Raw genomic sequence first — 13,782 nt, 5'->3', positions numbered from 1 at the left:
CACACTTTTGCTTTAGAAAAATCAACTTAATTTATTGCACAATTGTGTAGTAGTTGGAGAACAGTTCTTCACCACGATCAATATCTCTTAGTGACACGAGAACAACACAGCGCAAAGGTCTGAAAAAGAAAGATGAGATTTTCAGGAAATGTCAGAATGTCCTAATAACACAGGTCATGAAATGTTTGGTCTTGCCTTTGAGAATCAGCTCTGTATTTAACATTCGGCAGGAACTGACAGAGCTCCAGAGGAAACCCATCCGGCACGTCAAACTCCTGATAGCAGACATTCGCAGCTTTCTCTGTGGATAACAAGACAAGATTCTTCTCAGAGGTGTTTTCTTCTATGACTGTGGACAGTCAACCTTTGATTGTTTAACCTGTCTGACCGTTAGAGCAGTTGTTCACATACTGTCCCACTGCAAGAGGGTTCACGGGATGAGGAGTTAACCAGGAGCTGTCACTCAAACGGAAGGGACCCAACCTGTCCCGTCCACTACACGACCTGTTTCCATCAGTCAACATTTCATTTGTCTTTATGTTTTGCACTTTAATGCACTTTGAATGAAGGCATTAAATGGGATAATTCCCATAATTCCTATTATGCTAATTCAGCTAATCATGCAAACATCGCCCTTTAAGCTAGCAGGATGATGATGATGATGCTCACCGGTACACTATCTTGGACATGGCTTTGTCATTGCCATCAATTAAAATGCCATCTATGCATCTGAACACAAATGGATTTCTGATCGACTGAAAGAAGATCGGCTCATCTGCCTGATAGATGGTTCCTGTGAAAGAACATCAAGACATAACTCTTATGAAGAATTCCTTATGCAACAGACCAATATAAATAATTCCATAAAATCATTATCAGAACAGACAGAAGTAAATTATAGGATTATAATACATTCAAATATTAATAACAGGAAAGCTGCAGGACAGAACTAGAATAATATGACTTTATAAGACACGATCATAGGTATTAAACTGTAAAGAGAATATCATATATATATATATATATATATATAAAAAGAGAAATCATTTATTAACCATTACAAAAAAATATATATATTTTCACGAATTCAGATTTAAAAACACATCTATTTTAATTTATTTAATTTACATATATATACACATACTTTTTCTGTTAAAAAAAGTTAAAGGTATTTTTTAAGCAAACAAATAAACAAAAAACAAAAAAACTGGAATGTCGTCATGTTTTTTGTTATTATTTAAATAGGCTGTCTGGAATGTTCCCGAACTGAAGTGTTACATTGACACATGACGTCATATAAGGACTACCTGGATACATCGCCACGATACTTCCTTTCTGCACGCGCCCGCGCGTGACAAACACCCCTGTCCCCGCGTGCTGTAGTGAGCTGCACTTCCGCTCGGTCACGAAGCCCAGAGTATTCAACATCACTGTACAGGGAGCATCATGCGTTTCACTCTGTACATTAGTGTAAATGTTTTGTTTAGATTTAGGGAGTAAGCGGATCAGTTCACGTTGATTCTTCAGATCATTTTTCAGTAGTTCAGTGAATAAACACACGAGAGATTCGGACACCTCCTCATCCTGAGTTAACTTGTCTTGGGATCGATCCTTCACGTGACGGAGAGTTCTGGGAGAATAACAAACACGCGGTAATAGTGAACAAGGCTGTTGTTGTTGACCAAACCTGAAGCAGAGAACAAACTGAGCTATACCTCTCGTTTTTCTGCAGATTTAAAGCTATCCAGGGGACAAATCTGTGCCTGTAGGATTTCCATCGGACCTCAAAAGCTTTAAAAAGAGCTTTAATCATATTTCTTGTTTACATCAGAGTACATGTGCAGTAGCTTTCAAGCAGCTTTAGCTCGTCTCGTGTTGCTGCACTGAGGTCCGAATCGATTCACCAATGAGTCGTTCATTTAGATTCAGTTGAACCGATTCACAAAGCGCCTGTAAATTGCTAGACTCTTATGGAGTCTGGAGAACACTTCATTCATACATAATCAGTATCAAGTATTTAAGAATATGGCGATAAGCCGTGGTATTTCTTCTCTGAAATAAGAAAAATACTACCCCGGGACTTCTCTGAAATGGTTCACTGAAACGAACGGATTCGCCAAAAATGAATCGGATCTCTCCACGGTATAATACATGACCGCCACCTAGCATTTCGGAGACCTATACAAAAATAAAATAAAATGTTAAATGTATTTGAACTCTTAAATGTCACATGTTCACTCATTCGACATGCTTTAGAATTATACATAATATAATACCATCTCTCTTGATCAGTCACTCTCTGTAACGACACAAGTTATCTTACTAGTGCAACTATGAGAGGGCAAACTCCAGGACATATGTAGTTAAATTTTAAGACGCTCTGGAGATTTTTTTTACACACACACACACACACACACACACAGTCATACATACACTACTAACTGCTGTTCAAAAGTTTGGGATCTGTAAGATGTGTAATGTTTTTAAAGAAGTCTCTTCTGCTCATCAAGGCTGAATTTATTTGATTAAAAACACAAACCAAACAGTAATATTGTGAAATATTATTAACAATTAAAAATTTCTGTTTGAATATATTTCAAAGTGTAATTTATTCCTGTGATCAAAGCTGAATTTTCAGCGTCATTACTCTAGTCTTCAGTGTCACATGATCCTTCAGAAATCACTCTAATATGATGATTTATTATGAATGTTGGAAAGAGTAGTGCTGCTTAATATTTTTTATAACCTGTAATACTTTTTTTCAGAATTCTTTGATGAATACAAAGTTACAATAGAACAGCATTTATTTAAAATACAAAGATTTTGTAACAATACACACTAATGTTCAAAAGTGTTGTGAACATTATGACTAATGTTATAATGTTATAACTAATGTTATTTTCTAAAAGATCATGTGACACTGAAGACTGGTGTAATTACGCTGAAAATTCAGCTTTGTGTCACAAAAATAAGTTATATTTTAAAGTATAGCCTATTAAAATGAAAAAAAAAAAACGTTATTTTGAATTGTAATAATTTTTTCACAGTATTATTGTTTTTTTTTTTGTATTTCTGATCAAATAAATGGTGGCTTGATGATTTTTTGTCTTTCAAAATTGTACCGGTGCTGTATGTATGTGTCATGTAGGCTATATTACAGTTTTTCTCCATTGTTTACACACAAAATACTGGCGCTAGAGACACAAGGACCACAACATGTAACTCATGCACCAACCGCCTGAACCATTCTGCTAAACTACGAGCACAGTTCCTGCTTTACACTCAAATTGCAGTTCTAAAACACACTTTTTCAAAACACTACACACAATTCTCTGCAATTCCCTGACTGTTTCGGGCAGCATTTTTATTATTTTATTTTTTACTGTAATTGTATACAGTAAATTCTTCTGTGTCATTAGAAATACCATTTTCAGAAGGGATTTTGCCCATTGTGTGTGTTTTTTGATTTGTGTGTAGAGTTCGGAGAGAATGAGGCATGCTTTCAGAAAATGTGTGTAAACAATCGAGAAAAACTATAATTTCTATATGTTGCCAGGGTTCAAAGTATTATTTAAAAGTGTTAACCTAATGGGTTTGTAATTGGCTTAAATCATGTTTTTTTGTACGGTCCCCATTTTAAAAATGAACCAATAAACAAAAAATGCAGCAAACTAAGCTGTAAATGAAGAAAAATGGTTAACTAGACCCATTGTACCTGACCAATTAGAGATAACCTCTGGGTCACTAAGCTCCGCCCACTTCAATCATCGTGCTGCTGCTCGCTTTCTGATTGGAGGACACAAAGGGAAGGGGCGTATCCTCTCCGACAGACTAGAACGTGATTGGTCCGTCATCAGGCGTCTGCAGGAACAGCAGAGATGGACGTGCTGGTGAACCGCTCCGCTTCGGTCCTGCGTTCATTTCACTAACGGTTAACGTACAGAGTCATCAGCGCGTTTAAATAAAACGGTCGTAGTTTAAAGCTTTCCATCATAGGAACTCTAGCCAGCAGAATGGCAGGTGCCGTGGGTGGCGGCAAGGGTTGTGTGACGCTCCGCGGCGCTCAGATCCGAGACTTGCTGGACTCGAAGCACAACGTGCTGTTCGACTGCGACGGCGTGATCTGGAACGGGGAAGCGGCCGTTACCGGGGCTCCGGAGGTGGTCAGTCTGCTCAAGCAGCGGGGAAAACGGGTGTTCTTCGTCACTAACAACTGCACCAGGCCGCGGGAGAACTACGTGCAGAAGTTTAGCCGCCTGGGCTTCACGGACATCGCGGAGGAGGAGATCTTCAGCTCGGCGTACTGCTCCGCCGCGTACCTGCGCGATGTGGCCCGGCTCCAGGGGAAGGTGTTCGTGATCGGCTGCGGCGGGGTGATGAAGGAGCTGCAGGACGCCGGGGTCCCGGTGCTGGAGGAGGATGAAGCCGCAGACCGGGAGCCGGGAACCAGCATCTACAACTGCCCCCTGGATCCGGATGTCAAGGCTGTGCTGGTCGGATATGACGAGAACTTCACCTTCATGAAGCTGGCCAAAGCTAGCTGTTACCTGATGAACTCTGAGTGCTTGTTCCTGGCCACCGACCCGGACCCCTGGCACCCGCTGAGAGGAGGCAGGATCACCCCGGGTGAGGCGTTGAGGAGGGGTACTTTGGGATGTTCAGCTCATATGCAGATTTATATGATTTAAAAAAAATGATTCAAAGTTTCAGTGTATTTCAGGTCACATTTCACCTCAAAAACCACAAGTGGAAAAGTTAAGGAGCTAGATACACACTGCTACCAATTATATATATACATAACGTGTGTGTACATTCATTTTATATTGTGTATGAGACAGTAATTAGTCTATTTGAACCAAGATTTTAAACACATTTTCCATAGTCTCTTTCCTTTAATGCAATTAAGAAATATTATTATTAATAATAATGTTTTTTAGGGCTGTCAAAGGATTAATCCTGATTAATCGCAGCCGAAATAAAAGTTTGTGTTTACATAAAATATGTGGGTGCACTGTGTATGTATAATTATTTTGTATATAAATACACACACACATGCATGTTTATTTTAAAAAAATATTTTTTTATATATAATATAAATTATATATAAATCTATTTACAGTATATACATGATAATATTATTTTAATAAATACAAACATGTGTGTGTATTTATATATATATATATATATATGTATGTATGTACGCAAAATAACTATACAGTGCACCTACATATATAATGTAAACACAGACTTTTATTTCGGCTGTGATTAATCGTTTGACTGCCCTAGTTTTTTTAATCAGCATAAATTAAAGGCTTAATTTAAATTATAATAGTTATAGGTGTAAATGTGCTTAATTATAATGAAAATACACAAGGGATGCACATAATCTCCAAGCAAAATATTTGGTTCTCACAGTCCTGTAAAACCTAAAAAATATGCAAAATGATAGAAATCTGTTCCAAGGGTCTGTTTATTATAAAGACTTGCATGAAACAAGTCATTAATCAGTCATAACTACTGGAAAAGTCATTGGAAAAACCAGGGAAATCTTTTGGTCAGAAAGTGTGGAAACCTGAAAATAACTTTCCTAGTTTTTCTTTCTTTTAAATGTGATGAAACAACCTGTTGAGAAGAGAACATGTGCGCATCTAGTGTGATTGAGCTTGAACAGAGCTGTACATGCCTCTAGAAGTGTGTCATTGTGCTGGTGATTCAGTGATCTACAACAGCAGTGTGTGTGTGTGATGTGCCGGCAGGTTCCGGGAGTCTCACGGCGGCTCTGGAGACAGCCAGCAGCAGGAAGGCCACGGTCATCGGGAAGCCCAGCCGCTTCATGTACGAGTGCATCGCCAGTCAGTTTGACCTGGATCCGGATCGCTCGCTGATGGTCGGCGACCGCTTGGAGACGGATATTCTGTTCGGCAGCAACTGTGGGCTTTCCACCGTCCTCACGCTCACGGGCGTCTCCACGCTGGAGGAGGCGCACCGGTACAGGGACAGCGAGGAGCCGGGGAAGAAGGACTGCGTGCCCGATTACGTGGTGGAGTCCGTGGCCGATTTCCTGGAGGCCCTAGAGGAGTAAAACACACACACACTCACACCACGACTGTATCCGCAGTTTCAATCCCGATGCTGTTTCTCATGTACAGTTAAGTGTCTCCACAGCCTGGTCAATAACATCACCACCATGAATAGTGTGTCATGAATGTGTTTGAGACGCCGGACGCTCACCTTAAATGTTCTCCTGAAGTGTGAGTAAATGATGACCAAGTTCTACTTAAATATACTATTTCAAAATATTTCTACCATATTATTTTCTTTTAGTTTATTCTATTTTTTTTAAGGGGATTTTATTCTTTTTTTTTTTTTTTGAAAAAAATATTACTGAAAAAAAATATATCTTTAAAAAAATTAATAAAATGGAAATAAAATCACCTTAAATATCATCAACTTTCTTAAATGAATCTAAATAAATAACACACAAAAATAAGTTAAATTAAAAAATAAAATCCCCTTAAATTATCACCTGAAGAGTAATACTATTTAAGAGGATTTTATTTTTTATTCAATTTTATTTTGTGTTATTTTTATTATTAAATGTTTCTATAGAAGAAATAAATCCATAAACTGTAGGTTTAGAGTGGGAGTAAATTATGACTGAATTCTACTTCAATATACTACTTTAAAAATAAGATACCCATAAATCTTTCCTTTCAAAATAAAATATCTTATTTATTTAATTTTTGAAAGGTAATAATAAATAAGCGGATTTAATTTAGGGCATAATTTTATTTAATATTTTATTTAATTATTGACAGGTAATTGTATTTTCAGTTGGGGTGTGACGACATCTCGCGATATTAAAGCGGGACGATATTTCTCGTGATAGCGTGACGGAGTTGAGTTTGTGGGAAAACCTTTTACAGCGTTTACATTTATATCGTTCCGTCTCTTACTTCACATGATAATTCATGCACGGAAAGTAGAGCAGAAATGACATTCATTACATGATTAGTTTACTAGAGCAAACTCATCAAAAACTAACTGATGTAGTGAACATTCAGATCTGTGTTGGATCTAAGCCAGAGAGAGTCTTTTCAACCATAGAGTGTCACAAATAAAAGTTTGTATTGTCACAAATAAAAGTTTCTAGTTCAGATATAAACACTGATGTATAGTAGCGATCCAAATAGAGCAAATCACCTTTTGAAAGTAACATGGCCCTTTAAATAACTATCGATTACATCATTACACCAGTAGGTGGAGACACGTGACTCTTAAACATAGACGGTATAAAGCCCCGTTCACACTACACGCGACTTTGTCGCTGCAGGTCGCCTGTGGCTGCGCTGGAGGGCGTTCCCCACTACTGGTTGCCTAGTAATGTTTGTGAGTGACATTCACGGAAGTTACTCTATGTGAGACAACAAATACGTTTTATTGCTGCTACAAACAAATATTTTGTAAGGAAAAGTCTAAATATAAATGGAATCAGTATAAAATGCATAATATTAAAGATGAACGAGAAACAGTGAGTGCTCTTTGCAATCGCGGCAATTTAACTGCAGCAAACGGGCAAATACCGGTCTATCTGGGTTCAGTCACGGAGTCAGTACGATGAACACCACTGTATGTACGCGGAGATATATCATCAATTATAGGACAGTTTTTGACTGCTAAAATGAGCTTCTCGTTCAACTTGCCTCAATCAGACTCAGCACTGAAGAGTGACGCGCTCCGCTGACTTCACTCCTATTGGTTGTCGCTCGTGAAAATCGCCCTTCATTTGCGTTAAGTTACAAATTTCTCAATGTTGTCGAGTCGCTGGACACGCCCCAACGGTCGCTGTCGCCGGAAGTCGCCCGCTCACCATTTCGTCTCGTCAACGAAAACTCGAAAACGTCTCGTCATGTTTTAGTCACCTCAGAGCTATTTTTAGCTAGTCATCGTCGCGTTATCGTCATAAAAAAACGGTGCGTTAACGAAATCATTTCGTTATCGTCATAACTGACGAAAACATCACTGTGTACCATATGCATCAGACGTTTAGCCAACGTTCCGTGGGCGTGACGTCTGAGGCTGAGACTAACGTAGATGTGACGTGAGCAACTAGTCTGTCTTCTAGTGGCCGTGGCATGAGAAATCTGAATCATTCCCTTCCGAAACTTGCATAGGCGGAGAGTGTGAGTAGGAGCTGTCCATGAGCTAGGAGAAGGAGACAATTCTGCTAGGTATTCTGATTAATTATTTTGTCAATTTGCCTCCACGTTTCCCCGATTGCTCGCGAGCTTCTCCTCCTGTCCATACGGTAATCTCTCTACTGCGCGACAGAGAGTCGCGTGGGTATGACGCAATCGTTAGCCTAATTTTACAAAAAAAAAATGCTTCTACGGGGCTATAACATAAGCTTCAAGGTAATGGAGCATTTTATACATTGTCGTGTTTATTTAGAAATAAATAATGGACAAATGGGGTCTTCAAACACCTCAGATGTAAAGTTATTCGCCGTCAAAGTGACGCCAAAATGAATGGGAGTCAATGGAAATGCTAACGCAAGTGAAGTTCTGCTACAAGATGGCAGCTCCCGCGAGGCTTCAACTTTCGGTCGATGGATTACCCCCTTGCTCTTAAAGAATGTATTTCTTTGAATCATTCATTCAAAAAACATTGATCATCCAGTAATGAAACAATCATTGACATTGATTCATTGATTCAAAACATTGAATCATTCATTTAAAATTTTATTTATTATTACCTTTTATAGATTTAAACCATAGACTGTAAAAAAAGATGGACGACGCCCCTTCGCTCTTTTCCATCAGAGACAACCGAAGCCGCCAGTGTCGAGACGTTTTGGCTTCACTTTTAAGGGCTTGTGCGGCACGCTTGATTTAAACATTTTAAATCGACCACCTCAATCTAGTAAATCACCTTATTTTGGTTAAGGTGTCTATCAGAATCATGATCTCTGTTTGAAACCACAAAATTGTTATTCTCGATTTATCCAGAATTGTGCAGCTCTAGTTAAAACATTTCTGAATGCACTTGCATTGTTTTTACATTGTGACTTTCAGTCAAATAATAGACTAATTTTCTTATCATTTTGAAGGTTTCTTTAAAACAATGTTAAAATATCGCCTCGTTCTCGTGAGCCAGTGCATCGTCACACCCCTAATTTTAAGGGATGTTATTTTTATTTTATTTGGAAGGGTTTTTTTTTTTTTTTTTTTTTACACTTTCTTGTATTATTGAAAGTAATACATTGTATATTATGCAGGAGTGTCATCAGACTAATCAGTATAGAGAACAAATGAATTGAAAGATCTTAAAGTGTAATTTGTGTTTGAATAAGCAGCGTGTGTGTGTTTTAATGATCGACCTGATGAAGACTGAGCAAAATCTTTCCAAATTTTGACAATAACATACTTTTTGATATTTTGTCATTGGCTATAGAGTGATTAAAATCTGTGTTTTTTTGTTTTGTTTTGCCCAACAAAATATATATATATATATATATATATATATATATATATATTTGATAGAACAGCTACTGTTTTAAAGCCCATTGAAAATGTTTAGTGCAAAAAACAGACCTAGTAACCACCTACTACTTTTTATTAATCTTAATTTTCAACAAAATTTGATACTCACAATGTTCTGTGATTATGGTCATGATAATGTGGCTAATATTCGATATATCGACCAGCCCTATTTCTGCTTCAGTCACTTAATTTTCATAAAATAAAGTTCACACCCAACAAATGGTCAGAAGACAATAGAGTAACTCTCCTTGATGCTAATATTGGTTTCTCTGACCACACTGGTCATTAGTTATGTCGAATTAGAAAGCACTGTGCCAATCTTAGTAACAGGAAGGTTTTATATTTGAGGTTAACCAGTGCAAAGGCTAATAAAGTTTTATGTGCCAACTTGTATGTTTTATTTTCATTTTTTTATGTGTATTTATTTATTTTAATCATATTTATTTGATTTAGTGTTGTGTTTGCGATAAGAAAAGTTTTCTTGATTACTTCTCACTTGTTTGTTGATTGGGTTTCAACTGCCTTTATTAACAAAAGTGACCTTTTTTACCAAAGTAGTTGGTGTGTTTGTGAGCTGTGTGTTATTTTGACGGTCAGTGGTTCTGCTTCGCGTAAAAGCTCAAAGCGCAGCACGTCTGTGTGAAATATAGAAAAAAAAAAATCTGCAAAATTAATGTGCCAAAATAACCCATATAAACCCACTGAATGTGAAATACATATGTAGTGAGCTGAAAACATGTGATCTTAAAAGGCTTATCTTGCTTTATATTTAGTCAACTGCTTTATCTTGCTTTATATTTTGTTTGTTAAATCCTGGACCACATTTTATTATGAAAACTTGGATCCTGAGGGATTTATCGTCATTGTCTTTAGAAAAACTTCTGATTCTGGATAATAATTGGGGAAGCCGGACGTCTGTAAACGCATCTGACGTAAACTGAAATGGTTTGAAATTGATTTAATGCGCTCTATGTGGTGTGAATCAACTTTTTTAAGAAATAAAAATATGCCTTGTATCTCGTGTCGTCATTATTGTCTGCTCAAGAAAGTATTTTAGATTAAAATTGCGGGGTAACGCTCTACAATAAGGTTTCATTAGTTAACAATGAATTAATGAAAAATAAAAATACTTATCAAGCATTTATAAAATGTAACAAAGGTACACCGTAACTTTTGGCCCTCTAGTGGATAAAAAACAAAACCATGCATTATGCGGAAGAACTTTGTTTTGGTTGTGCTTCGGCTTTGAGTGACTGCGGATGAATATGTTTTTTTTTTTTCATAACTAAAAAAAGAGATATTCCTTCCTACCGCTCATAAAACATTCATTACTAGGCTTGAGATATAACCAGTTTAAAAGGAAATGACCTCAAGTTGACTAGCTGAAGACGTTAACGTCCTTCAAAATAAATTCCAGCACAGCGCCACAACAACCATAATGATCTTCACAATAGTCACAATAGTCAATCATCTTTACAATGAACGCTGTTAGCTCTACATTTGGCAGTTTATATCTTCAGTAAAATACCGTACTCACCTGTCGAGTAATAGAAACCTATGGCATTCCCACACCACACGGGCGTCGAAGTAGCCAGAGCGACGCACACAGCGAGTGACGTAGGTCTACACAAATCCCTCCTGGTCTAAAATGTGAACACTTATAATAGGCTTAATAGTGAATCGGGGTACGACAAAAACGCATTTTGGAAGGAGGTTTGATGATGTATTGACTCGAGATTTAAATGTATTTAATTTTGAACATACATAGTGTAGTAGGCTACGTTTAATGTTAATTGTAACATTTGCTAATACATCAAAAGCTCTATCAGTTAATATTATTTAATTGACTTGAGCGAACATTTTATCAATAGCTCTATTTTTAACTAACATTAACAAAGATGAATGAATAGTGTAAAAAGTATTGCTTAGTGTTATGTAATATTTGTTAATGTATTAGTAATAATGGCACCTTTTTGTAAAGTTACGGCTTTATGCTACATACACTCACCTAAAGGATTATTAGGAACACCATACTAATACCAAACTGTGTTTGACCCCCTTTCACCTTCAGAACTGGCTTAATTCTACGTGGCATTGATTCAACAGGGTGCTGAAAGCATTCTTTAGAAATGTTGGCCCATATTGATAGGATAGCATCTTCTCGTTGATGGAGATTTGTGGGATGCACATCCAGGGCACGAAGCTCCCGTTCCACCACATCCCAAAGATGATCTATTGGGTTGAGATCTGGTGATAAAGGCCATAAAGAGATGGACATGGTCGGAAACAATGCTCAGGTAGGCCATGGTATTTAACCCTTGTGCTGCATTAGGGACATTTTTGGTCATTCGCAGTTTAATTTCTTTGACCATTTTGGCTGTTTTCATGCAAATGGTATGTAATTTGGCAAAATTGTGAGTTTTTGGATAAATGTAAAACATGTGATCCCATTTTGCAAAATATAATACACACTGTTTAGATCAAATAGTAACACTCAGCAGCATAATGACCAAAAATGGCCCATTGAAACCCATTAAAGTTTAAATCCGAGGCCGTCATTAAAGGTGCAGTGTGGGATTTTTAGCGACATCTAGTGGTTCGGTTGCGAGTTTGGACCAGGTTTGCACTAAGGGCTCAGCCCACTGCTCACCCCTCCCTTTCGAAGAATGGTTGCTCAAACGGGACAAACATCTCGTCGGCTGAGACAGCAGAGAATAGCCAGAGTAAGCCTCAGTCCTCAGTCCATTATAAACCACATCATGGATAAAGTTTACAAAGCCATAGTCAGGTGAGGATCAAGGGTTTTAATATATAATTTAATATAATAATAGTAAACAGCTGATTGTCTCACAAACGTAACCAGCAGCACATTTCTCCCCACGTATCAAACCAGTAATACAGCGAGGGAGAAGAACCACATGAAACTATGCAGCTACATATTTTTTCTAACAGGGTATTAAAAGTTTAGCTGGCTAATAGCTGTTACTGTGGACAGTACTGAACTGGTTAAAGCTTAACCCATTCAGACCCTGTGTCCATTACAATGGACATCACATGTCAGCCCCCCCCCCCCCCCCTTTTTTTTAACTTCTGGAGCATTTCATCTAGTTTAAAGCCTGCAGTCCATGAGATTGGCGTTTGTCATCCAATCAAATGCCAGTAAAGCTCTGCATGTAGTAATTATATATATATAAAAAACTCTACATTGAAGAGAAGCATGTCAGCACTTCACTCCAAACACAGAAGCAAGCAACATTTTCTAAGGTGCATTTACATTTTGTATATATTTTTGCCAGTATTTCATAGTTTGTATGTAAAATAGAAAGATTGAACTTATTAATTAAAGTTAAAAATCGACTGTAGGATTGCACGTTTTAAATCAGGATTTTTTAAATCTGTCTGTCCATTAATGGACAGTAGGTTTGAAAGCCTGTTACTGATGTCACATTTTCAGTGATGCTGATTGAAATTTCTTTTATAAAAAAATATATATATCACAGTACCAATACATTTTTGAAACTTTTTCATGTGCAGAATATACTGTTCTGAAGTGCTTGAACATATAGCTGATGAAAATATCTCAGATGTTGACTTTATGTGGAGTAATGAGGATGATGGAGATGTAAGAAAAATATCCATACTTAAAACTTTATAAAGTAAAATAACTTCCAGCCAAAAGGACATATGGATTTGACTTAAATCTAAAGCGCAACTTAAATATGAATATTTTAAATATTTTATATTAATATATATATTTATGGATAGATACACGTTTATGATGGATAGATGCACTTTTATGATGGAGAGATGCACTTGTATCATGGATAGATAAACTTTTATGGACTTTCAAAACAGAAACAACCATTTACAGCCAATATAAAGCTTGGAAGGGCCAGGACATTGTTTAATATAACTGATTGTTTTCGTCGGAGAGAAGAATGTCATAGACACCAAGGATGTCTAGAGGCCAGGGTGATTAAATCATGGGCTAATTTAAATTTTTGGGTGAACTATGCCTTTAAAGGTATAGTTCAACCACAAATTATATTTGTCATCACTTACTCACCCTCATGTTGTTCCAAACCTGTATGAGTTTCATACCATTTTTATGTTGGACACCATCCCGTCTGCAATCTATTGAATGGGGTTTCGGGTAGTATATTTGATAGACATTTTAACTAAAGTTCCTGTCGTGATCAAAAGTATTTTACTGCACTCAGCAGGCCCCCCGGGGTCCGTA

General features: G+C 37.3%; 2 protein-coding genes and 1 long non-coding RNA gene across 3 annotated transcripts; 2 read left to right on the top strand and 1 right to left on the bottom strand.

Annotated features, from left to right (window-relative positions):
• Nucleotides 1-1,856, bottom strand: setd9 (SET domain containing 9). Its single transcript, XM_039677384.2, has 6 exons — nt 1,716-1,856; nt 1,308-1,630; nt 670-793; nt 389-504; nt 196-301; nt 1-119 (listed from the first exon to the last, which is right to left on the bottom strand). Exons 1-6 carry the CDS (start codon nt 1,811-1,813, stop codon nt 32-34), a joined length of 855 nt encoding a protein of 284 aa, XP_039533318.2. The 5' UTR covers nt 1,814-1,856; the 3' UTR covers nt 1-31.
• On the top strand, nt 1,518-2,035 carry LOC120482772 (uncharacterized). Its single transcript, XR_005623493.2, has 2 exons — nt 1,518-1,652; nt 1,733-2,035. It is a non-coding gene; the product is annotated as an uncharacterized LOC120482772 (long non-coding RNA).
• A 1,978-nt stretch (nt 2,036-4,013) lies between these two features.
• Nucleotides 4,014-6,673, top strand: pdxp (pyridoxal (pyridoxine, vitamin B6) phosphatase). The gene is made up of 2 exons (XM_039677380.2): nt 4,014-4,626; nt 5,757-6,673. The coding sequence occupies exons 1-2, from the start codon at nt 4,014-4,016 to the stop codon at nt 6,080-6,082; spliced, it is 939 nt and encodes a 312-aa protein (XP_039533314.1). The 3' UTR covers nt 6,083-6,673.
• The last annotated feature ends 7,109 nt before the right edge of the window (nt 6,674-13,782 follow it).

Source organism: Pimephales promelas, chromosome 23 (assembly GCF_988280905.1).
Source record: "Pimephales promelas chromosome 23, fPimPro1.hap1.1, whole genome shotgun sequence".
NCBI classification, from domain to species: domain Eukaryota; kingdom Metazoa; phylum Chordata; class Actinopteri; order Cypriniformes; family Leuciscidae; genus Pimephales; species Pimephales promelas.
The sequence above is the reverse complement of the archived record's forward strand: the minus strand, read 5'-3'. Positions and strand labels throughout refer to the sequence as shown.